Below are 25,480 nucleotides of genomic sequence, written 5' to 3'. Positions count from 1 at the left end.
TCTTCTTCACCACCTCCTTCACTTTCAAAGTCTTGTGTCCTAAGGTAATAGTGCCTTCTGTCCCATCCTACCTCCTCCTCTTTTTTTCCTTCCCCTTCAACAACTCAAATCTCCAATAGCTTCCTCTTACCTCTCGGATAAAATAATATTGAAAAAAAAAAACAACTTAGTTTGGCATTTAAAGCCCTCTATACTCTTGTGTCTATCTACCTTTTCAGTTTTATTTCCTGTCACTTCCCCCCCCCCAGAACTCTCCATTCCAGTCAGACTGGCCTGGTAGCTGTTCACTGTACAGGACATTATAATTCTCACCTGTGTGTCTTGGCACAGGTTTTCCCCATCCCACACTTCCTCCCTTTGTAGAATCCCTTACTTTCTTCAGAAACTTTCTTTTACAAAAACGCCTTTCCTGATCTCCCAGTTGTTCTTCAGTTGTTTTTCAGTCATGTCCAACTCTTTGTGACCCCATTTGGGGTTTTCTTGGCAAAGATACTGGAGTGGTTTGCCCTTTCCTTTTCCATTTCATTTCACAGTTGAGGAAGCTGAGGCAAACAGGGTGAAGTGATTTGCCTGGGGTCACACAGTTGGTGTCTGAGGCTAGATTTGAACTTAGGAAGATGAGTCTTTCTGACTCCTGGCCTGGTACTCTATCTCCTGGGCCACCAAGCTGCTGTAGTTGTTAGTACTCTTTAAATTCATAGGATCATAGATTTAGAGCTAGAAAGGACATTTAAGTTCAGGCCTCTTCAACTTCTTTTATTTCATATTAATTTGTACTTCCTTTTGTACTTGTCATATCTGTACAGTAGAATGTAAGCACTTTGAGGGTAAACATATTTCACTTGTGTCTTTATATTTCCAGTACCTGCATATAATACCTTGAATATTGTGGAGCACTTGATACATATTTCTTCAATTGTATTGAACTGGATGAAGAGAAAGACTGAGAACCCAAGATGAGGGGCTTGTCTTAAAGGAAAATATTTTTCTTTTTAGAGTTCCACAGATATTTCCAAAGTGAATTGAAAACTACTAAATATTACTTTAAAAATTAATTTAGATTTCCTATTTAAATATGTTTTGAATTTTAAAACTGTGAGAAATTGGAGGGTGCCCTTTTGATGCTCCTAGTTTCAATATCCTCCCATAAGGGAAAACCAGAGATGTTTCCCTAAATGTTACCTATATTAATCTGCCAGGCAGTTGATCTCTTTTACATGATTCTGCTTCCTTCCTTCCTTCCTGCCGTCCTTCCTTCCAATAAACCAAAAACCCAAACCCCTCAGTTATGAGTAGTTCAAATCTTTAATCCTTTGAGTCAGGAGCCTTAGATACTCTTGCTGTCAACCAGTTATTGGAAGGATTTTCCAACCCAGTAATGCCAGCAAATTAAAATCAAGATGTGTGCATCATAAACAGTGTCTGTCTATACATGGATAATTTAAAGAATTTTTCCTCTGGTGAAACTGACCTTTATTCAGTTCAGAATTATAATCTAAGATATTATGGAAAATAGTATAAGTCTTTCAGTTTTTGCTGTCACCAGAGAAATGAAATAATTTTTTGCAATATGTATAAATTGCTGGGATGGTTATCTTTTTGTTTTTAAAATATATTTTAAAGCACAGAGACTTTTTTTAATTCTTTTTTTTTTTCAGTTCCAAATCCTCCCTTTACTCCTTCTACCCATTGAAAAGGCAAGAAAAACAAAACCTATTACAAAGATGTATAGTCATGCAAAACAAATTTCTGTATTAGCTATTTTTTTTTTAATGCAAGAAAAAGAAAGAAAAACATACCTTCAGTCTATACTGCAAGTCCATGAGTCCTTTGGAATTGTGGTGGGTCATCATGTTGATCAGAGCTGTAAGTCTTTCCAAGTTGATTATCTTTACAATATTGCTGTTACCGTGTAGATTATCTCCTAGTTCCGCTCATTTCACCTGGCATGAGTTCATAGTTCATAGAGGTCTTCCTAGGTTTTTCTGAAACTATCTTCTATATCTTTTCTTATAGCACAGTAGTACTCCATCACATTCATATATCACAGCTTGTAAAGCCATTCCCCAATCGATGAGCATCCCCTCAGTTTCCAGTTCTTTGCCAGTCATATTTTTTAATTAAAAAAAGTGGGGGTCAGCTACGTGGCACAGTGGATAGAGCTCTGACCTTGGAGTCAGGAGGATCTGAGTTCAAATCCATCCTCAGACACTTGACACTTAATAGCTGTGTGACCCTGGGCAAGTTACTTAACCCTGATTGCCTCACTAAAAAGAAAAAAGGAAAGAAAAAGTGTGTTCCAGTTCTGAGCCTCTCTTTTACCCAAGATAATTTTCCCTTTGTTCCTTATTCAACAAAATGTATAGCAGATTCATTATTTGTTTGGCTTGGGCTCCCAGCACAAATTCTTAAGTGAAAACGTTAGAAATTATCTTTTTATTCATTGCTAATATGAAAGACTTGATATTCATAGATTTAGTACTGAAAAGGGACCTTAGAGTTCATCTACGCCTCTCATTTACAGAATCTCAGAGAGGATAGTGATTTGCCCAGGTCTCATAAAGTCTATTTGAATCCAAGTCTTCTGACTTCAAACCCAGTAGTTGTTCCCCTGTCCTGTGCTGCCTTTACAATAAATTCTACAAGTCCTTAACATGTTTTGTGGTAATGGAATTTCATTAAGCTGAAATTCATTGCTTGAAACCAACCATATTTCCATTCTTCTGGCTTCCAGAAAGTTCAGGTATAGTCTTTCTAGGTAAATTAGCACATAAAAAGAAGAAGCTAGGTCTCATGCCCATACCACCCCTCCAGCCTTCTGGATATTTTTGCACATCTCATTTTCGGTTCAGCCTGCATTTATTTAGTAACGCCTTTGTGCATTGGTAGAGAGATTTTTTTACTTGGGGCAGGGGGCCTTTACCAATGAAATCACAATAGGTCTAGTCTCTATCCATCTCCCTTTTATAATGTCTGTATTTAAGCCAAATTGGACTACAAGCTGTTCCCTGAACTCTGTCCACACCTCCAAAAATTAAGCTATTCTCCACGGCTAGGGAAGATAGACTCCTTCATGACCTTTGCTTTGTCTTCCTTCAGGACTCAATATAGGTGCCCATTCTTAGAGGTCTTCCTTCAAACTCCCATTTACTAATGTTCTTTATTTCCTCAGTTTATGTTATAATGGTATGCGTACATGTTGTGTTCTTCTAGTAAGATCCTTGATGCCAAGGAATTTCTTTCTTTTTCTTTTTCTTTTTTTTTTTTTTTTGTCTTTTCTCCAGCACTTAACATTGGTGCCTTACACATAGTATATGTTCAGTGTTTGTGGAATTGAATTGTTTTAAGTTGTATCTGCTCTACTACCTTCAATGTAGATTGCACACTAAATAGTTCTTTTATTGAAGACTGTGAACATTAAGTTGCTAGAGATCAAGAAAACTCTTGTATGGGACTGTTTGAGTGTAGCAAATTCATTGTAACTAGATCAACTCAAGTTCCTGTTACTATGGGACATATAAATTGTTTTATTTTAGGGGATGGCTTCTTTGAAATGGTATTCATTGTAATAGGATATAATAACTATTTGTGTTGCTGCTGCAAATGATTAAAATTGTGTGTCTACCACATGTCAGATGCCCTTTTTGCCCCTATCATACACGATAAACTCTTCTGTTTTCACTTAAAAGCCCTTTACGACCTGGCCTCAATCTGTCTTTCTAGTTGCATTATACATCAAAAGGCAATTTTGTTACTACTTTATTAAATTTAATGTGTAAAAAGAGCTTTATATGCATAAGATTAAAAACAAACTACCTAGAAGTTCACAGTTTCATGTACAGTCAGTTCTGCTGTAACTTGACATACGCATTCCCCAAAAGCACCACAAAATTGTACAATAAAACCTACAGGTCTTATGGGAAAAATGAGGGGCACAATGTTCAAACATTTTGTCAGTGACGCATTTAAAAAAAAAAAAGGCCCTCTGGGGCACAGGCCGTGGTGGTTTATACCAGCCCTCTTCTGCCTACAGTTCCTTTAATAGAAAATACACAATAAATACCGTGTTTTGCCTTGCTTATGGAAGTGGGCATTGAAAGTGTTGCAGATTGTGAATTGCATATTATGATGTGGCAAAAGAAATAATGCCAAATAATAACCAAAGTTTGAATTATGCTCAACATGTTCCCTAATATATCAGTTGTGTTGGAACAGATTCATTTATTCAAATCAAGCCTTCTAGCAAAATTATCTGTGCAATCCTTTTTGGTTTTTTTGTATATTAGAATGTTTGTGTTCAAGTTTTCAAAAAGAAAGTTAAAGCAACAAGAGGAAAAAACATGGGAGTAGTTTAAAGAGCATATCTACGTGTACAAATACCAAAACATTTTGTGTTTTATTAAGCCACATTCTCTCCTCCCATTCCTGCTGTATCTTTCTCTCACCACTCCCTATTCTTAGAACAGTTCACACTCCCATAGGGGTTACTGAATAGGAGCAGGTGTCTTCTACCTGGAGGTAAGAGGTACTGTTTTTATCCATTCATTTATTTATTTACTTATTTATTTATTAAGGTTTATTTATTTTTTTATTTAGGCTAGACAATGGGGTTAAATGACTTGCCCAGGATCACACAGCTAGTAAGTGTTATGTTTCTGAGGTTGCATTTGAACTCAGATCCTCCTGAATCTAAGGCCGGTGCTCTATCCACAAGAGCTACTGTTTGGAAGGGCTGTTAGTTTCATCAAAAGGTCAGCAGTGGACCTTTGACTGCTGCTGGTTCTTGATGAGTCTACAAGTTGGCCCCAATAAAAGTGTAGAATATAGTGGTGTGTGAGTGAGGTTCCCGCAAGCATAGTGAAAGAAGACAGAAGGGGACTATTCACAGGGTAACTTTGTTAGAAACTCACCAACCACATTTTGAGAGCATTTCCGCAGAATTATCATACTGCTATGGCTTCCAGCTTGAATAAGAAAGGATGTAATTATACTTTACCCTCTTTCTGTTGGGGCATAGGCGCCCTGTAAATGTCAGAGAAGGAAGAAAAGTGGGGAAGGACAGTGAAATAGACCACATGCTCCTTGGGCACTTTGGGAACGTGTGTGTGTGTGTGTGTGTGTGTGTGTGCGTGTGATCACAGTGAGAAACTGGTAGGCTAACTCGCCTTTTGCTCCACTGGAAAGTTTTAAAAGTGCTGGATTAGAGGATCCTGATGATTATAATCCTGATCTTTCTGAGAAAGAAGAGGTAAAGCAGAGAAAAGTCAGACCCTGCTGTTTTAGGAGAAAGAGGGTAGGCAAAGGGAGCAGCTGACAGAGCTGTTAGAAGGATGTGATTTGGTGAGATTTCAGGTTGGTTCCGGTTCATGCCAGTCTGCACATACTCAGGAGCAGTTGGTCAGCCTCTATCTTTGTTCATGAGATTTTCCTGGGGAAGCAGTGTCACAAGATTCTTTCATGTGTCACAGGATGTGACCTCTATTAGAATCTGTGTGGCCACTTTGAGCTGGGCTCTTATGAACTGGTGCCAGAAGGATGGCATTTGGAGAGGATGCTGGGCTTTAACAAGAATGTTGACGCTCCCTGAAACCTGAATGTTTTGATCTGAAATTAGAGTTTGTGTGTCCTATCAAAACCAGCAATCATAGATTTGCTTTCTCTAAATATAACAAGAAAGTGACTCAGCCTTAAAGGAGGCATCTCATGAAAGAGCTTCACATTTTTACACTTGGGGCCAACTAGTGACAACAACCCCAGGTTACTTTTGATAGACCTTGTTTTTGTATGTAAACATGTTGAGTTGAACATGTTGAGTCTACTGGTTGTTGTGTGTCTGGACCTTGATTTCCTTATCTGTAAAATGAGGAGATTGGACTACATGACTTTTAAGGACTATATGACTTTTTAACCTTTCAGCTTTAGGACTGTGGACCTATGATAGGCACAAGAATTTCTGACTGAACCCTCAAGTTTTAATGCTTTTCATCTCAAATTTGGGGTTTTAGGATTCTGAGCCTAGTAGTTTAACTTTGGTGTATTCTCTTAGTCCAGCTGTGCCTCCCACTCCTTAGCTATGACTTATCTTAGCACAATTTCCCTGGATGGAAATCTAGTGGAAGTGACTATTTCTGTTGCGTATATGTGCTATTGATGGTTATTTCTGTTTGAGTATGCCAAAATATTCTGGTCATGGTGTTTGCAGTGTTTCAGAATAGGAGACAGACAGACATATTGGCACAGTGGGATAGAGCAGTGGACTTGAAGTCTGGAGCCCTGGTTTGTATCCCACTGGACACAGTTGCTAGCTGTGTGATCACAGGGAGGGAACTTAAGCTCTTGTGGTCTTAGTATCCTCTTATCAAGGGGGTTAACAATAATTCTTACGTTGTTTATTTCACAGGGTTGTTGTAAGAAATGTGCCTTGAAGTGCCATACAAATGGTGAGGTGGTGGTCATGGTTACTATTTTGATTCTTTCCTCTTGTTGTAGTTTACAAATGCTTCTCATTCCCTTCCCGCCCCTCTCGAACACATCCATCCTTGGACTTGTGAGAGATCTGAAGCTGAGGAAACTGCTGAGAGTTGCCCTGGACCAGCAAGGGGGAGCGGGGAACCTGAGCATGGGGCTTGTTCTCCAGTCCTCTTTAATTTCAGAGAAAGTAGAGTCACTACTTGCACCAATAGCCCTGAGCCCTGAAAACAGTAATTCATACTGTTTGTTTATACCATTGGCCAAGTGGGAAAGTGTAGTACAATAAAATAAGGGCTGGAGCTGAGGAAGCCATCATGTGACTGAAGTTTCCATTGGCAGCCTTTGGTCTGGATGTGTGCTATGTGAAAGGTCAGCTTGGGAAGAAGTTGCAAACCCAGTGCTGTCATTTTGTTTTCCCTTCTGAAGAGGGCTATTTTTTTTAGGATTAGTGAAGTAGGCAAAGATGGAGGTATTAGATGACTCTGTGGAATGCATCGTGCTCAAAACACTTTGCAGTCAAGATAAGTTTAAGAAAGCTCTTGCATCCTAATGGGGGTGTGATTTTTTTTCTCTCTCTCCACCTACTAGTGTATTGAAATGGAATATGGCAGCTGTTGGACTGCTGCTTAGCAACCTTTCCTTCACAACAATTCCAGACAAGTGATGGACGTGAATCCTGGGACCAATATAGACTTATGGAGTATTTTGATGAGGAAAGTTCAGATTGGAATTGGGCCAGGTCCTTAAGTGTGAAGAATTCCAGTGGCAGCAGGGTTTTTGGCCTTTTTTGAAGCAGATTGCAATGTAATCCAAGTGTTCAAGTTTTATACCTAGTATCTTTCCTGTCTGACTAGAACTTAATTCGGGAATAAACACTTCAGTGAATATTCCAGGAAGTTTTATGGGGGAAAAAAGTTTTATTTTAAACCCTGCTTATTCTGTCATTATACCACCATTCTGTTTAACAATGAAAAATGCAAGATTTTACTTATGCTTAAGTTAATTAAGTCATCTCCCTGCCCCCCCATGAGAATTTTACTGTTTACAAATGTGCTTTGTGCCCTGGACATCTTACCTTAGTAAGCCATACCTGTGCTTCATTTTCAGTAACTTCAGCACTTCTGGAATGAACCACATGTTGGGATAAGAGGGTTGTGATTATGTTATTACCTGGAGGATTTGGATAAGAGGAGAAACTTATTAAAAGCTGTAATGTAATGCATTCAAATGTCTTTGCTCTTAGGATAAGGAAACCTGTGTGGGGATCAACAACCAGAGCTACATATGTGACACAGGACACTGCTGTGGACAGTCTCAGTGCTGCAACTACTACTATGAACTCTGGTGTAAGTTCATGCTTTGGGGGTATTTGGTTTCTTGTCCATATAGACTGGCTCCGATGTGGGAGCTACTGGGCTCTTTATACATTCTCTTGATGAGCATTGAGGGAAGGAGGGAGGGGTTGTCTGCAGTCCCAGGGGGGTGTTCCATGCAGCTTGGGGGTGGGGGTTGTGTCTTTAGGCTGTGTAGATAGGGCTTGTGGAATCTTTTTGTCACATTGAGAAGATACCATGACTACTTGTGACACTGAACAGAAAGCTAAGGGAGAAAAGGAGGAAGCCTGCCTTAGGAGACTGTGCTTTACCTTGGAATCTTACTTTGATGTCTTGGTGGCTTGAGCTGCACAGACCAGTGGCCTACCTGGGAACTGTGGCTTGTTATGTATACAGTCTGATGTCCTAAGCTGCTTAGTCTCATGAGGGGGATGGAGGGTGGTCATGATATAACAGCTTCTGTTCTCAAGAATGGAGCTAATGACATGTACAGAAGACTATGGAGGGGCCCAAAGGCAGGATTTCCTTGCCCTCTCTTCATCTACAAGTGCTCAGCTTCACTTTCTCTCATTGAGTTGAGTAAGGGAGCCCCCCGCCCCAGCTCCAGGTAAGGAGCCCCAGAGCTTGTGTGGATTATACATCTAAGATTTCCCTACCTTACTTGAGAAGTGAAAATAGTCTTTTGTTAGTGCAAGAGCTGATAATACTGTTTTGGCTGGTTAGCAAAGTAGAAAATGTATTGTACGGTTCACTAAATTCGTCTGTGTCGTAAGGTTGGGTTGGAAGGAGCTTACTACTGTCAGCTAGGGGCCGAATTGGCCTCTAACCTGTGGGTGACTGGAGCCAAACAGAGCAGGCCAAAGACAGGAGAATCAGGAATCAAACAGAAGTTTAATTTCAAAGTGAGGGAAACGGTTTTCAAGCAGGAGGGGATCTAGACACATGTGCTAGGGTCTTTCCCCCTTCCTCCCCCACCCCCCGCCCCCATGCATCTTGGGGAGATCTCAGTACTTATTAATGGTTGTGTAGTGAGCTGTACCCCTGACAATGAGGGGTAACAGCAACAATGTGACAAATTTGATTCATAGCAGGGCTTCATGATCAGAACTTGTCCCAGATTATCCGAGCTCAGAGAACTCCTGGTGCTGGTCAAAGCAATACAATAATTGTGTGATGTTCCCAGAGGGTAAGTGAAAAGGATTGTTGTTATGCCAAGCTCAGGGCACAGCCTGCTTGCTGGGCCTTAGCCCTGGAAAACAGAATGTCTCCTAATATCTTGACACTGCCTTGATTGAACACATTGATTGCAATCTTTAGATTTTGGGGTCCTTTTAAAAAGATGTTGCTAACAGGTAAGAGTATTAATCCTTTGGTGTACACATCTGACATCTTAGTGGCCAGTAGAGATCTTCCCTCTACTAAAGAGATAAGATCAGTATAGAATCAGTATTTAGTGGGGAAAATGCTGGATATGGAGTCAGAGGAGACCTAGCTTGGAATTCCTTTTCTGACACATACTTGCTGTGTGACCCTGGGCAAATTGCTTAACTTCTCTGGGCTTCAATTTTTACATCTATAGAATGGGGGTAACAATAATACCTGCCTTACAGGGGCACTTTAAGGATCTAATGGGATGATGTATGTGAACTGTTTTGCAAACTTTAAAGAACCACATAACTATCAACTATTGTTATGACCATCTGTGGTGTCCAGCCTTTTTTCAGTTGGTGTAGTAGGAAAAGTAAGTAAAGGCCTGGGAGTCAGAAAAATCTTGTTTCTGGTCCTGGTTCTACTTGATTTCCACTTTGCTGGCATCACTTTTTTCATCTGTAAAATGAAGTACTTGGACTCGATGATCTTGATTCTTTCCAGTTCTAATTTGTATATGAGTAAAAATTTGCATACATTTTAATTCAAGTGAATTAAATTCATTTGGTCTTGAGAATTTGAATTACTAACTTAAATATACATTTGGCAGTACTAGTTAAGACTTTTCTCTCCAGGACCATCTGTGAGGTTGTGTGTCTTGTGGATAGGTAGAAATAAGAGGCATTTGCTTAACCCTTGGGGTGGTCGCATCAGTGCCATATTTACCACTTACCTAATTTTGAAAGGCCATCTGCTAAGAGTAACTAGCTTGAGATTCTACCTCTGCTCGACTCTGAACTCCATGAACGCCTGAACTGGAAACATTACATAGGTTTTGCAGAATGTTCCTTCAGAGGGTGACTGATTTCACTCTCCCATCCCCTGAAATAGAGAGGCCTGTGAAAAACCCCAGCTGAGCCTGGAGCTGGTGGATCACCTGGCTGCACTCCTGCTGTGCCTGACAGTCTTTCAGGGGCAGTGTGTGTCGTGTTGGAGTCTACCCTTCCCTTGCTTCCCTTGTCTCAGAGACCTCATCTCAAGGGAATTGTCATCACTCATCCAGGAAGCTCACAGCTGTTTGTTTTTTTTTTAATTTAATTTTTTACATTTAATGTTTTAATTTTTTTAAATTTTTAAAATTAATTTTAAAATTTAATTTAATTTTTTTTAATTCAGTGTTTTATTGATGCCATCATCTCCTCCTTTAGTCTTTGATGATGTACCCTTGATTTCATGCCCTCCCATTTTTTCCATCAGATTCTACCCCCCCTCCCAACCCATGACTTTATCATCCGCATGCTCTAATCTTCAATCTCTTCCTATTTACTGGATACTTTCATGATGCCTATAGATGCTTCAAGGTCTATCCTCAAAAATCTCACATGATCTGATCACACCTGCTATTGATTCTCCTATATCCCTTCTCCCTTTTTTAGGGAAACAGTTTTCTCTTTAGTCTCCTTTAAAAAGTTGTCTACATTTGTTGCCTCTGCTTCCTCTCCTCTCATTCTCTTCAAAATCCTCTGTAATCTGGTTTCCAGCTTCATCACTCAACCAGAACTTCTCTTTCCAGAGTTGGCAGTGATTTCCTAATTGCCAAATTTAGTGCCCTTTTCTCAATCCTTCTTCTTGATTTGACTGTATCACTGTTGACCACCCTTTCTTCCTAGATGCTCCCTTTAGGTTTCTGTGACACTTCTTTCTTGGTTTATCTCCTGCTGTTCTACCTCCTTTTTCATCTCTTTTTCTGGTTCATTATCCATGTTCTAATTGTTGGTGTATGGCCATGTTCTTCTCTCCTTTTTTTTCTACACTCTCTTTCTTGGTGACCTCAATAGCTCCCATCTTGATTCAGATGACTCAGAGATCTTAAATCCATCCATAGTCTGTCTCCTGAGCTCCAGTTACGCACCATAAACTGCCTGTTGGACATTTTGATCTTCATGTCCTATAGGCCACTCAGTTCAGCATGTCCAAAACAGCTTATTATCTTTTGCCTTAAACGCATCCTGTCCCATACTTCCCTGTTACAGTCAAGGACACCCTAATCCTTCCAGTCACTCAGACTCACAATTTCAGTGTCATCCTCAACTCCTCTTTTTTACCCCACACATCCAGTCCAGTGGACGAATCTTGTTACTTCTATGCCTGCAATATCTCTCTACTCACACAAGAACCACTTCAGTTGAGCCCCTAATCACCTCTCACCTGGACTTCCATTGCAGGGTCTTGGCTTTCTGATTGGTCTCCCTGCTTCAGACCTTTGCCCATTTCAATCTATCCTTTACACAGATGCCAGTAATTTTCCTAACGCAAATCTAATCATATACACCACTTTGATCAATTAACTAGTGGTTCTTATTACCTCCAGGATCAAATTTAAATCTTGGTTTTTTAAAAAATACATTCAGTTTTATTGTTTTAGGTCAACATTGTCTCCCTCCCAACTCACCTTTCAGTATTAAGAAAGCAAGAAAAACAAAACCAATTGCAAACATGTACAGCGAAGCATGACAGATTCCTGCATTGGCTGTCTTTCTGCTGGCTTCTGCAGCCCTTCCCAGTGAAGCCTCCCTTCCTCCCATTCCAGTCTTCTTACACATGACCCCCTTCTACATGCTGTTGATCCTCTTCCCTGCCCTTCTTGCTGTTGCTCGTGCGTGACCCTCCACCGTCTAACTCTGTGCCTGTGCATTGGTTGTCACCATGCTCTTTCTTATCCTTTTCTGACTGGCTTCCTACAAGACACAGGTCAAGTACCACTTTCTGTGGGAGGCCTTTTGCTGTCCTTTTCACTATTAGTGCCTTTCCTTTTAGATTACTTCCCATTTACATGATATATATCTGTAAGTACACAGTTATTTGTGTGTAAGCACATATTTTTGTCTCCTTCATTAGGATGTCAGTTCTTTTAGGGCAGGGACTGTGTTTTGCCTTTTATCTATATTTTTTATTTATTTATATTTTATTTATATCCCCAGCTCTTAGCACAGTGCCTTAACCTCTTAATAAATGGTTGTTGGCTGGTGAAGGACATTCTACAGGAGGCTTTTATTGGTGTTGTCCCTCCTCCTTTCCAATCACTTCCACCGCCACCCCTCTTTCCCCCCAGTACTTTCCCTCCAAAGTGAGTCTTCTGTTGTTGTTCAGTCTTTTTAGTCTCATGTCTGACTCTTCCGTGACTCCATTTGGGGTTTTCTTGGCAGAGATACTTGAATATTTTGTCATTTCTTTCTCCAGCTCATTTTACAGATGAGGAAACTGAGGCAAATAGGGTTAAGTGACTTGTCCAGATTCACACAGCTAGTTAAGTGTGTGAGGCCAGATTTGAACGCAGGAAGATGAATCTTCCTGATTCCAAACCCAGTGCTTTATCTATTTCTCCACCTAAGCCAGCCATAATTTAAATGCTTGTGTGATCTCATTGGAGAAGAGTAGTTGTTAATAGAGCATCTAATTACCCTACCTACTTTGTATCAACTAGGTGCTGATTAGTGTGGATGACGATCCCTTAAGGTAGGAGCATATATCCAATTCACACTATTCAAAGTTATAATTATGTAAAATATGGGGGATTCTAGCCCAATGGAAATATGCCCTGCAAATTTGAATAGTGCCACCACTTTTCATTATTTGAAATAATTAAGTCTAGCCACTTGTCTCCCTTGTAGAATTGTAAGCTCTTTGGGGGGGGTGCTGTTTGGCTTTTTTTTTCTTTGTATACCTTGAACCCAGTAAATGCTTAGTAAATGCTGATTGACTGTCGATCGATGCCTTTTGTTTAGATTTCACAGTCCTTTCCTACACATTCCTTCCAGATTGAACCTAACCTGGAGACAAGGGAAAACTATTAAGCCAAGACTTACAGTATAGTGTTACAGTATATAAAATATTCTGACTTACTGACCTCCCCTGGTTCTGGATTGGGGGGAGGGGAAGCTATTTTTCATTATCGCTTCTCCGGGACATTTAATGGTTTTTCCAGTACTTAGAATGCAGCGAGCTCATATATTTCAGTGTTCTCTTCTTTCCCCTTTAGTTATTAAAACAAAGAGATACCTTGCTTTGCCCATTTGGGTTATCAGCAAATGCCTAAGCTGTGGGTGAACGAATATCAGGGCAACCCAATAAGCAGATAATGAGAAATCAGCCCTCACTGTGTTACAGTATTTTTGGTGGTATAAGCTGTTTAGAGTCCTTAAGAGTTACTGGGAGAAGGTTGTTATGGTATTTCAAGGGTGAATTAGTACTGAAAAATTCTTTAATGTTTCAAGCATGTTTCACAACTTAAATGAAGTAGTTCCAGATGCTAGAATTTAAATAGAAATTTTAATTTTTACTTTAGAGTAGCCCACATAAAGAATGGGGTAAACCTCATGGGAGCAGAAGGAGAGGCAGAAAACATTCTGCCCAGGGAAGTTACAAGTAATGAGATGTGTTCTAGGCTGTTGTTGTAGCTAGCTATTTGGAGAAATGAAACTGTAGGCCGTCTTCTGGATAAATCTGTGCCTTCATCTCTTCCTTCTACTTGGAAACAATTCTCTAGGCTGTTTGGGGGGGGGGGGGTTGTTTGCACCTAGCAGAGTGCCTTGAACACAAAAGCATTACAAAGCACTCTCCACTTCCTCTTTTCTCTTTCCCTCTTAGTGGGCTGGAGAGGGGGTGGCTTGAAAGGTCAGTTGTTTGGAATGGAAAGAAAATTAAGCTCTTGGCTAGGACATATTTCGCTGACACTCACCCACATCTTGTAGCCTATGGGAGTGGTTCCTGCAAGGAGGACCTCTCCCTCTTGCTTCCCCTTTGAGGACTGATGGGAGAGCAAGCCTGGAATTTCCAGAAGAGTTTGGTAGTGAATAAGGTGTGTGAATGGACTACCAGAAGCCAAGAGGGGACAGGTACCCCAGAACAATCCCTACTAATCTTACAAATAGGAAGCAGAAAAGGAGGAAACAATTACTATTTTGAAAGGCTTATGGACTAGTGAATATAATATATGAAGCAGGTAGACAAATTGTATTTAGATGTTTAAAATGCATCTCCCTTTCTGGGTTCATGTTCTGCTCTGACACTTATAAAACTGAGGCCTTCTTTCACCTTGGTTTGTTTTTCTTGGTGTCTGTGCCCGGGTGGTAGCAGGCCCTGAAAGGAGCAAATGAAGCTGATGCTTCCTTTCAGATAGACAGACCCTCCAGGAGCCTTGGCTGCCAAGCAGAAGGAGTCCCTTGTGCCCAGAATTCAGTTATCAGAGCTAGGTAGGTAGAGAATGTGGCAACAGAGGGTCACGGGTTTTTTTGGCATTTTGTTTTCAGTTTTGGGGGAGATTTAAGGTTGGAAACTTTTCTTGGTATACCCTCTCCACACACAGCCAGTGTTACTCTCCCCTTCCTTTGATATCCCTTAGCAACTTGCCCTTCTCCTATGTACTTATTATATTTGGTTTTAGATGATGTTTACTCATGTATCTATCCTATCTCTCCTCAACTAAGTTGTAAGCCTGAGGACAGGGACCAAGTCTCATTCATCTTTGTATCGGCCAGGCAAGAAAATGGAGCATGATGGTAGTGGTTAGGGAGCCAGAAAGATCAGAGTTCAAGTCATTCCTCCAACATATGTGGCTTTGTGACCCTGGGCACGTGTTTTAACCTCTCTCTGCCCTCAGCAACTCTCTTTAAGACTCTAAGTTGCAGAAATGGTGCCAACCTGCATTAGTAGAAGCAGTTACTTCCTCTGGGAGTTCCTTATACCAATGAAGTCAGATCTTACTCTACACCCTGTTCTTCTAGCACAGGGTCCTTATACACGTTAGGAGTTTTATAAATATTTGTTGAATTGAATTGAATCTTCTCTTCTACATGTTGCCCTTGAAAGGAACAAAAGAGCAGGACAAGAAGAGAACTAGGGCAGGAAGGAAATAGCTTATCTTTTGCAGGGATAATTTGTAACTCCAACAGTGGCCAAGATTCTAAAAGTGAGTCTTTTCTGCGGAAGATGACTTCTTCATCGATCACCAGTCTCCTGGTATTTCACCTCCTCTCAGTAAATCTGCCAGTGTTTTACCTCTTTAATGTTATTGTCCTCTCCTGATGAAGAAAAGCTGCACTTAAGCCCCACCCAGGAATAAAGCCCCTAGTTCTCATATCAACTCTTTATGGTCTTTGCCATTTTGAAACTACTTTCACAAGTACCTTCTAGATTTTAATCAAGGAAGTAGTAAGGATTTTTTCCATTCTGATGATGGTGGGGGAGGGGGTTAAGGAAGATTCAGCCAGGAAGTCCTTGGCAGACTTCCTCTTAGAGTGTATCTCTAACCCTTCATAACTGCCATTAAATATTGAATGACAGTAAGTCCCAGAAATCTTGCTACTTCCTGTCTTCCCCCATCAGTTTGTTCATGTTAACTGGGAACAGTTAAGTCCCTCCCTTGCCCCCTCCCAAAGTTCATGACTGGGGCCTCAATCCATTATCCTTTTTCTCTTGCTCTTATAATTCTCCCTGTTGACACAGGGACGGGGGCATCATCAGCCTTGTAGACATCTATAGGTCTGGCTCTAATAAAGCAGTGTTAAGCAGTGTGGCATGGAACTCCCTCATGTCTTTGGTTGAGATGGTATATATTTTCTTATGCCCAGTCTTACACAAATAAGGAAACCAAGACTTAGGAAGAGGAAATAACTGATACATATTTAAGTGCTTATTTTGGGCTAGGTGCTGAGAATACAAAGATGAAAACTTACCCAAGGACACACATAGATTGGCTTTTAAAGATTTGGTTTTCAAAAGCAAATTCTGTCACTTACTACTTGTATGACTTTGGACAAGACACTTAACCTCTCTCTGCCTCAGTTTCCTCATCTGTAAAATGAGTGGGTTAGACTGGATGACTTTCCAAGATTCGTTTCAGCTTTAAATCTGTGATCTTTTGATCCAGTGATGCAAATCTGTGGAGAAGTAGATAGGAACTCTGCCTGAATAATCACAGATAAACCTTCTTTATAGATAATTTTACCCTGATTTGTACTTTAGTGTGAGAGTTGAGGGGAAGGGGGTGGCGCAGAGGAGAGAATGTTCCCAGGGAATTTTCAAAAGATTACATGAGGCATAGTATTACTACATTCATTTAATGACTCTATGTAGTCCCATTATATTTATCATCAGTTTGTCTTAAGTATGTCAGTAGGTCAGTAGTGTTTACCTCCAAATTAGAATATTCTTTCTGGGTCAGTTATGTGTATCATTCTGTATCCTATTCCAGTCATGACAGACCTTTGATTGATTTTCCAAGAGACAGAGAGATATAATTTGTTCTTAACCTAATTCACTGTCACAGGTGGTGATTTTTGTGTTAGAATTTTGGGTTAAAAAACATTAAAAGAGACTTTTTTATTCCTTTTGCATCTGTTGTCATTTCTACAATTTCATTTCTACTGGCAAGTTGTCTAATGACTTAAGTGAAATAATCAATCTACTAATAGTCAGAACTTCCCAAGAACCAACCTTTGGAGGGAAAAGGGTGTAGTGAAGGATTATAGGTGTCTACTCTTTGTGACAGTATGAGGTACCTTGCCCAGTCAGCATTGTCAGGAAGTCCTGCCTACTTTCTAGTGGTAAAACTTAATTTCTGTTGAGTCTCTGGGGCCTTTTTTGTACAAACCCTTTGCCTTCTCTGTATGCCAAATATCAGCCTCTGAGGCTGTGGAGGAGGTATACTTTGGCTTATTGCTAGAGAATTTCCCACCATCAGAGCAGTGACATTTTCCCAAGCTTATAATGAACTCTGAGGTACACGACCTGGTCCTTTCCATTTGATTATGCTTTAAAAAACATGTTTTCCATTTTCCCAAAGATGACAATATTCCCGACAATGAGGTCACAGCTTCTAAAGCAGTCATTGAAGAATGCAGTCTCTGGGTCGTTTTGGTGTGGTTTTTTTTTTGTTTGTTTAGTTTTAGTTTTCTTTTTTAAAGTTTCTTTTTTTCCTTGTTTGTGAAACCTACGAGAAGAAGGGAATTTCATGAGAAGTTTGCACAACTCCACAGGGATCAGTCCAGACATTTCTCCTTCAAGAGGACAGTGACGCCAACTTGACTTGGATGGGTTGCTGTGGTTAGTTTTGTATGGGTAATATCAGAATGCCTTCTGCCCTACTTCTCACATATTTCTAGTTAAGTAGAACCTGTTCTTCTGTTTCTGCACATAGATTAGTGCCCAGTCATGCCACTAGACCAGCTTTACTTCTGGTGCAGTTTCCCCCTAAGTCTCTGAGAAACATTTTTGGTTGCCTTAACCCACCCTTGCAAACGGGCATCTGCTAACTCGCCCAAGGCAAGCAGTGACTTATGTTAGGTAACTGGAGAGGAATGCTGGCTTCTTATGTGTTTTAATTACCAGTGCTACCTCCTAAGAAGAAGACAGATCAATTCAAAATAATTCCTGTAAGGAAATGATCTTGGGGGATCGGTTTTACAAAGCAAGGCTGGGTTAACTTTGCCAATTGCCCCATTCTTTTTTCTATCCTCCACATCCTGGCCTCTGACACGTCTTCCTCAAGTACCGCCCAGCTCATCTTCCTTTATTTCTGCCCTAGAGTGTCAGATTGGTGAGGATATTTTTTTTTCTTTTCTTCACAAGTCTACCTTGCAGCTTGTATGGGGAATATATTTAAGGCTTTGTCCTAGTAGCTCATGTTCATATAGTACTTTAAGGTTTTAAAGCACTTTCGTCATAACCTTATGTGGTACGTAAGAAAAATTACCCCCATTTTATAGATAAGGTTAATATATAAACTCAGGTTATTATATTATAGATATTATTTTATATATTATAATATTTGTTATATATTATATATTATATTTTATATATTATAGATAGAGGTAAATGATTTGGCCATAGTTGCACAGCTAGGAAGTGTTAGATTGGAGAGTCAAACCCATGTCTTCTGACTTAGACTCCATTATGCTTAGTATTGTATGGTGATACTAAAAATGAGAGGTAGATTTATCTTCAGAATCAACTTGTCAAATTTTGTTTTAAAAGGATATAGAAATGTGTGGCTTGGGAGATGATAATTCCATCCAACATCATCTTTGATGGTGAAAAGATAGATCTGTCTCTTAGAGCCCTCCTCCATCTCCTTATCTTCCTCTTGACCCTTAAAACACCATCCACCTGTCACTGTGCTTTGCTGAGATTCCCAAATCTGTATCCTTACTCCTGAATTCCCTCTGTAGAAGCTCTGCCCAGATGCCCTGCTGCACCTCAGCTTTGTCATGTCCAAAACTGGCTTAAACTGTCCTTCCCTGAATCTGCCTTTTTCTTTTGATGGCACTATCATCTCCCAAGTTACTCTCCTTGTACTCTACATTCCAGCCAAACTGGACTACCCAGTGTCCCTTGTTGCATTCTGCCCTGTTTTTATCTCCATGCCTTTGATCAAACATAGTCAGAATCAAAACCACCTCTATCTGTTTCAATGTCTTCTTCCTCAGGTGTCAAGTCTGTTTAGTCTTTTTTCCTGACTAATCCCTCCTCCTCCACTAACAGTGATGTCTTCTTAAATTTAACGTAGCTGTGTGTATGCATTGATTAAGTCTCTCCATGAGGGCAGGCTCTTACTTATATTTGGTGTGGAGAAAAGGAAATTGGACCAAGTGGTTGAAAACTCAGACTCCTTTGTGTTTTCTTCTAGGACAGTGCAGCTTAGGCTACATTAGGAGAAGCCTCATGTCGGGAAAGTGCCAGTTGAAGGTTCTGTTGTGCTCTGTGCTGATATGATAATATTGAGTATTGAGTTTTGGGTACCACATTTTAGGAAGGGCACGGTTAAGCTAAAGGAGGGTAACCAGGATGGTGATGAGCCTCAAGTCCATGCCACATGAGAATAAGGAGCTGGGGATGTTTAGCCTGGGGAAGGAGGGAAGAAAGGGATGAGGGTTGTCTTGAAGTGTTTGGAGGGCTGTTACATGGAAGTAAAATTAGACTTTTAGGTTTGTTTTCCTTGGCTCCATGGGGCAGAACTAGGAGCCATGGCAGAATTTTCAGAGGGATATAGGCTTGATGTAAAGGAGAACATCCTAACAACTGTAGCTATTCAAAAGTAGAGTGGGCTGCCTCAGTAGAGCTCTTCATGGGATGGCTGAATGACTACTTGTCAGGGATATTGTAGAGGCTTCTTTTGGTTAGGTATTAGTTGGACTAGATGACCCCTGCGGTGCCTTCCAACTCTGAGACTCTGATTCTGTGAAACCAGGCCGCCTTCACCTTATTTGTGTCATGGACCCCTTTGGCAGTCTGGCAAAACCAATGGACCCTTTCTCAGAAAAATCCTTTTAAATGTATAAAAATAAAATCCGTAGGATTACAAAGGAAACCTGTAATGTTGAAGTACAGTTATCAAAATACAGTGGTTGAGGGGACCAAGTTCACAGATCTCAGGTGAACTCCTACCCTAGGGACATTCATAAGTTCTGCAGCAGCTGACATTTCCCAGTCTGATTCCACTAGTTGGAGCTAGGAGACCTGACAGGACCAAGGCAGGGAGGTGTTGTTGCAGGATTCTTTGGAATCCTTTCCAGTCATTGAGTCATTTAGAAAGTCAGGAAGACCTGAGTTCAAATTCAGCCTCACACATTTACTGCTGTTGTGATTCTGGGCAAGTCACTTAACCTATGTTTGCCTCAGTCTCCTCAACTGTAAAATGGGGATAACAATTTACAATACCTACCTTTAGCCTTATTGTAAGGATCAAATGAGATAATATTTGTAAAGCACTTAGCATTTTGTAAAGCATTTGCGTAAAGCACATAATAGGTGCTGTATAAATGCTTATTCCCTCCTTCCCTCTCCTCATTATAGTCACAGATAGTATTTGATAGAGAACAATGTTTTTTAAAAAAAAATTTTTAAGTTTTTATTTACAAACTTAACAACCACCAACAAAGACAAACGTAAAACAGAGTACAAAATCCCACATAAAAATCCCAGTATTTAACAAAATAGAACCAAGTAAATTAACAAATAGTGTTTTACTTGGTGTTCCTTTCTAAGTCCATTTGAAGCCCTTTTTTTATACATAGTTGTAGTCAGCTTCGGTCTTCACATGTCCCTTTGGCCACATAATAAAGATCCTTCCATATTTCTTTGTTTTTTATGACACCATAATATTCTGTTACATTAATATGCCAATGTTTCTTCAGCTATCCCTAGTCATTCATTAGACATGGAGGCTTTTTCCGTTTGGTTGGGTTTGGGTTGGGCTTTTTTTTTTTTTTTTTTTGTATTACAAATAAGCAGGACAAACAGTATGATCTGTGTGACTTCAGAACTGGCCTCTGAAGTCCCTTCCACATCTGGACCTATGTTTTTATTTGTTTTGGTTTTTTTGCTGAGATAATCAGGGGTAAGTGACTTGCCCAGGGTCACACAGCTAGTAAGTGTCATGTGTCTGAGCCTAGATTTGAACTCAGGTCCTCCTGACTCCAGGGGTGGTGCTCTATCCACTGTGCAAACCTAGCTGTCCCTGGACCTATGATTCTATTAATATTCTTGTAGAGCTAGGAATATGTTGATACTGGTGGGTCCTTTCTTGGACATTTTAAAGTTTAAAGTCATAGCAGTGGAATTGCTGTTTCAAAAGGTATGATCAGTTTTTTGACCCTTCTTATATATTACTAAATTATTGGGTCCCAAAATAGTCATGCCAGTTTATAGTTCCACTAACAATTGCCAACCCTAAATTTTCTTTTTTAGGGGGATGGGGCTATTTTTACCATTCTAGTAGGTATAAGATGGTGTCCTAAGGTTTTCTTAACCTCTGCATTTCTCTGATTTTTGGATAATTTGAGCATGTGATTATTAATGGTTTATATTTTTTCTCTTCAAAATTGTGGCTGCCCTTTGACCTACAGGGAGTAATCTTTAGGGATATTGTAGCTCTCCCATAACTCGAAAGTGGAAGCTAATTATATTTCACATTCATGTAACACTTTGAAAGTTTACAAAATGCTTTTCCCACAACAACTCTGAGTCTGGGAGAAGTTACCTGGGCACCCAGTGAGTAAATTTCAGAACTGGAATTGGAACCCAGGTCTTTTGACTCCCAGCCTAGTGGCTTTGCTGCCATGCCAACTCTCACTCGCTGTTGCACTGGACAAAGACTGGAGACAGGCGATATCCCTAGGCTTACCTTTTCAATGTCAAGGAGAGAAGTCCAACTGTCCGTGAGTAGAAATCCTCTTCCCATTCTGGTGATACCAGGCAGAGAGAATTTGATCACACACTGACACCTGCTGACGACTAAAGTGCTCAGACAGGCTCCTTCCCCAGGGCCCACTGACAGCTACCCATTCATTACTGTCATCTTTTGGTTTGCTGATGGGTAACTTCTGAAGGAGGCTTGCAGAGGAGAGAGAGAGGGATCTGCCAGCAGCTCTTCCCTAAAGGGCTTTGGCAAGTATTTTAGGGTGAATAGACAATAGGGTGAATGTATCTGGGGAGGTATAATCTAGTGATAGGTCAGAAACAGATGCTTTTTAGAGTCTCTCCTTTAGAGAATGACCGCCTCTTTTAGGGGAACTAAGTATTTCTCTTTTTAAAAAAATTCAGGGCAGCTAGGTGGCACAGTGGATAGAGCACCGGCCCTGAAGTCAGGAAGACCTGAGTTCAAATGCTGCCTCAGACCAAACACTTGACACGTACTAGCTGTGTGACCCTGGGCAAGTCACTTAACCCCATTGCCTTAAAAAAAAAAAATTCAATTATATTTTGTTTTCAGTTCCAAATTCTCTCTTCCACCTTCCCATCCCCAACCTGTTGAGAAGGCAAGAAAAACAAAACCTGTTACAAATACGTATTATCAGGCAAAACAAATAAGATAGTATTTCTTGACTTTAGGACAGGACTTCTGAACCTGGGATCCATGAACTTGTTTTTTAAATATTTTGATAACTTCATTTCAGTATAATTGGTTTCCTTTGTAAACCCTATGTTTTAGGGTTAAACATTGTTCTGAGAAGGGTTCACTTTAGGTTCATAGGTTCACCAGACTGCTAAAGAAGGGTCCATGATGCAAACAAGGTTAATAACCTCTGATTTAGGGTGCTGTGAATTTTTGTTTGAGTAGCTCCGGCTTTATTGGGTAAAATCTGAGGAGGTTCCTTCTTCAGAACGACAGGAAATGAGTTGCCTATCTAGGAATTTTAAAGGAAAGCCCCAGAAGGGCTGTTGTAGGCATGCTGCTGGGCTCAAAGAGCTCAGTCTTCTGTGAGAATTCTCTCAGAAGTGGAGAGGAAGAGAAGAGGCGGAGGATGTTGGGTCCATTGGCAAGGAAGGAGAATGATTGACATTAGAAAAGCATTCCTGATAGTGGACAATTTTATTGTACTAGAATGTATCAGCAAAAAAGATATATCTAGGGAGGACTTGGGCCCTGGGGCAAGCTAGAACCTTTTGTTTTTAACTTTTAGGGATCTGCTCTGGAAGGTGCTGGCAGGCGTCTGGTGGATCAGATAAAGTATCAGACTCTCCAGCTCCATTTTTACCACTAGCAAGTTGTGTGACCTTGGGCCGAGTATTTAATCTCACTGGATTGCTTTTATTTAAAAGTTTGAAAGAGTTCTACTGAATACTGGTCCTATAAGGTACATCATTAAGAAAAGCTCTTGATTTTCAGAGACTTTGGAACAGCTATGTGGGGTTCTTAAATTGGGAAGGAACTAAGACTCTGAAAGGTTAATTAACTGTGCAGTAGGTTTTAGGTTTTATTTTTCATTTTTAATGAACATCCTCTATCAGATGTCCATGAACTTGTTTTTTGTTCTTAGTACATCTTAGTGTGGTTTTGAGCTATCAAAGCTTAAAACTGCACAAAGACTTTTGGTACATCTTTTATTTTGATAACTATTGCAGTATAATTGGTTTCTTTTGTAATCCTACATATTTTGTGCATTTAAAACATTCTAGAAGGGATCCATAGTTTCATCAGACTGCTAAAGGAGTCATGACACCAAAATATTAAAAACCCTGGGTCTCCACTTTAGCTTTTGGGGAGTGAATTTGTTTTTTTTTCAGACTTCAGAGGGAATAAGGATGAGGAGATTTGGAGAAGTCTTTTTTTTTTCCCCCTTGGCAATTGGGGTTAAGTGACTTGCCCAGGGTCACACAGCTAGTAAATGTCAAGTGTTTGGTCTGAGGCCAAATTTGAACTCAGGCCCTCCTGACTTCAGGGCCGGCACTGTATCCACTGCACCACCTAGCTGCCTGAGAGAAATCTTAAGAGCCTTCCCAACACCCCCCCTCCCTGAAAAAAACAAACAAACAAACAAACAAATCATCTTGATAGAGTAACAGGCTACAGAATTAACAGATGACCAGTGTTTACTGCTCATGGAGTTAATGCTCCAAAGCATGGTATCTAGGGTGGGAATATTAAATGAGCTAGCTTAACATACTTCCATTATTCCAGAGGCCATGGTAAACTTGGCCAGTCTTCCTTATCCCAAAAAACTATTTGGAGTGCCTGACATTTTTGGTCCCCCAAAGCTAATGGAGGTTTTTATACTCCTCTGCTTTTCTGATCAGCATGGCAAGAGTTGATGAAGTATGTCTCTGTATTCTGGCTGTAGATTCGCCAGGTGGGCTACAGAGTCAATTTTCCTCTGGTTGAGCTTGGGCTCTATTTTCTCTGCCAAAAGGGTTTTGTAGCTGTGACATATGTTGTTTTGAAAGTTGCCTACCTCTTGCCAATATTCATTGTGTGCATGGCTGTTTGCCTCTCTCCCTCTTTCTCTCTTTCCCACCTTTGCTCCCAGGGTTCTGGCTGGTGTGGACTATTATAATCATCCTGAGCTGCTGCTGCGTTTGCCACCACCGCCGGGCCAAGCATCGCCTACAGGCACAGCAGCGGCAACATGAAATTAACTTGATTGCCTACCGGGAAGCCCATAACTACTCAGCGCTGCCATTTTATTTCAGTACGTACACCGAAAATCGATTTCACATCACCACCTGGGGTCTCCAGGAGCCCAGCTCAGAGGATGTGGTGTCTGGGAACAAGGGGATTTTGGGGGGAGTGGGGAAAGACTCAATGCACAACAGCAGCAGGGGTCTGCATCAGGGAGGGGGGAGTGCTCCTTCCCCACAGAGAGGAGCGAGTGCCATGGACACAGCTCTCAGAAATCCCAGGGTTGTCCTAAAGCTAACAGTGACTGGTACTGCTGAGGAGTGGTTTCTCGTTAGACCCCTACTCCTCAACCACATTTTGGGGGCAATTTTCATTGAGAAGGAGGTCATCTGAACCGTGATTTGGGTGTACTGGAATTTAGAACACAAAGCTATCTTGTCCACTTATCAGCCTGGCCCTCTGCTCTAGCCCCAAGGATCTTCATGTCTTTCTGGCCCCTGTTCCATGGGTAAATCAGGGTTCAGGACACTGTGGACTAGTTGGCATTTAAGCCTCCTAGAACAAAGAAGTTTGGTGACTCTTTTCTAAGAGGATGCACCTAATTTAACTAAAGCTTCTCTTGTGGCAAATGAGAATGGCTGACCAGCTTGCTCCCAGCCACCTTTCAGTGCTTTAAAAAAGAAACAAAAGAGGATTGTTTGGATAAAGCTCATCTAGTTCCGGCTCTTGCCCTTACCATCCTGGAAAGATAACTATCTTTTCCCCAACCATTTCTCTCAGCATCAGAGAGAAGGGAACAGTTTGAATTTCTGAGCCCTGTGTCCCCTGTGCCAGACTTTTTCCCAGATCATGGTCTCCTGCTATATTTAGGGGCAAGGCAGAGAATAGAAAGGGAGTGGTCTGAGAGCCATATGTCAGAGTTCCCACTCCAAGCTCCAGACTTAAAAAGGGGTCTTGGCTCAAGAACATAGGCCTGATGATGCCAGATATGATCACCTGACTGATGCACACATGGAAATGACTCCATTTAAATCTGGTATTGTTCACTTACGGAATACTTCCTTCTCTTTTGCCACTTACTGCATCACCATCAGGACCTTTGGGGCAGGGTGGGGTCAAATGAAAGGACAAAGGGATTTCCTTTATTCTCACCTCAGTCCCCCAGAGCTGTGTCAGGCAGGGCCTTTAAGACCTTGAAAAACCAATTCTCTTCCCACCCCTCCATCCCCAGTGTTCTCCCTCTGTGCCAGATTGCCCTTGGCCTTCTCTTCCTCCTCTACCCTTTTCTCCCCCTATCTCCCTCCTATATATTTTCTCTCTCTCTCTCTCTCTCTCTGTCTCTCTGTCTCTCTGTCTCTCTCTGCCACACACACACACACACACACACACACACACACACACACACACACAC

General features: G+C 40.8%; 1 protein-coding gene across 3 annotated transcripts in view; it reads left to right on the top strand.

Moving 5' to 3' along the window:
- WBP1L (WW domain binding protein 1 like) overlaps window positions 1-25,480 on the top strand; it is a 64,274-nt gene that overhangs the window by 34,778 nt on the left and 4,016 nt on the right. For 2 of the 3 annotated variants that reach the window (XM_027852108.1, XM_027852109.1), the window contains exons 2-3: window positions 7,715-7,817; window positions 23,978-24,139. In XM_027852108.1, the coding sequence (XP_027707909.1) occupies window positions 7,715-7,817; window positions 23,978-24,139 (265 nt within the window). Of the gene's footprint in view, window positions 1-7,714; window positions 7,818-8,893; window positions 8,992-23,977; window positions 24,140-25,480 lie in introns of those variants that run through there. The other variant, XM_027852110.1, reaches the window with a different exon arrangement.

This window comes from Vombatus ursinus, unplaced genomic scaffold (genome assembly GCF_900497805.2).
Source record: "Vombatus ursinus unplaced genomic scaffold, bare-nosed wombat genome assembly UNPS02009205.1, whole genome shotgun sequence".
Classification (NCBI taxonomy): domain Eukaryota; kingdom Metazoa; phylum Chordata; class Mammalia; order Diprotodontia; family Vombatidae; genus Vombatus; species Vombatus ursinus.
Note: the sequence above shows the minus strand (reverse complement) of the source record. Positions and strands in the feature narration are given on the sequence as shown.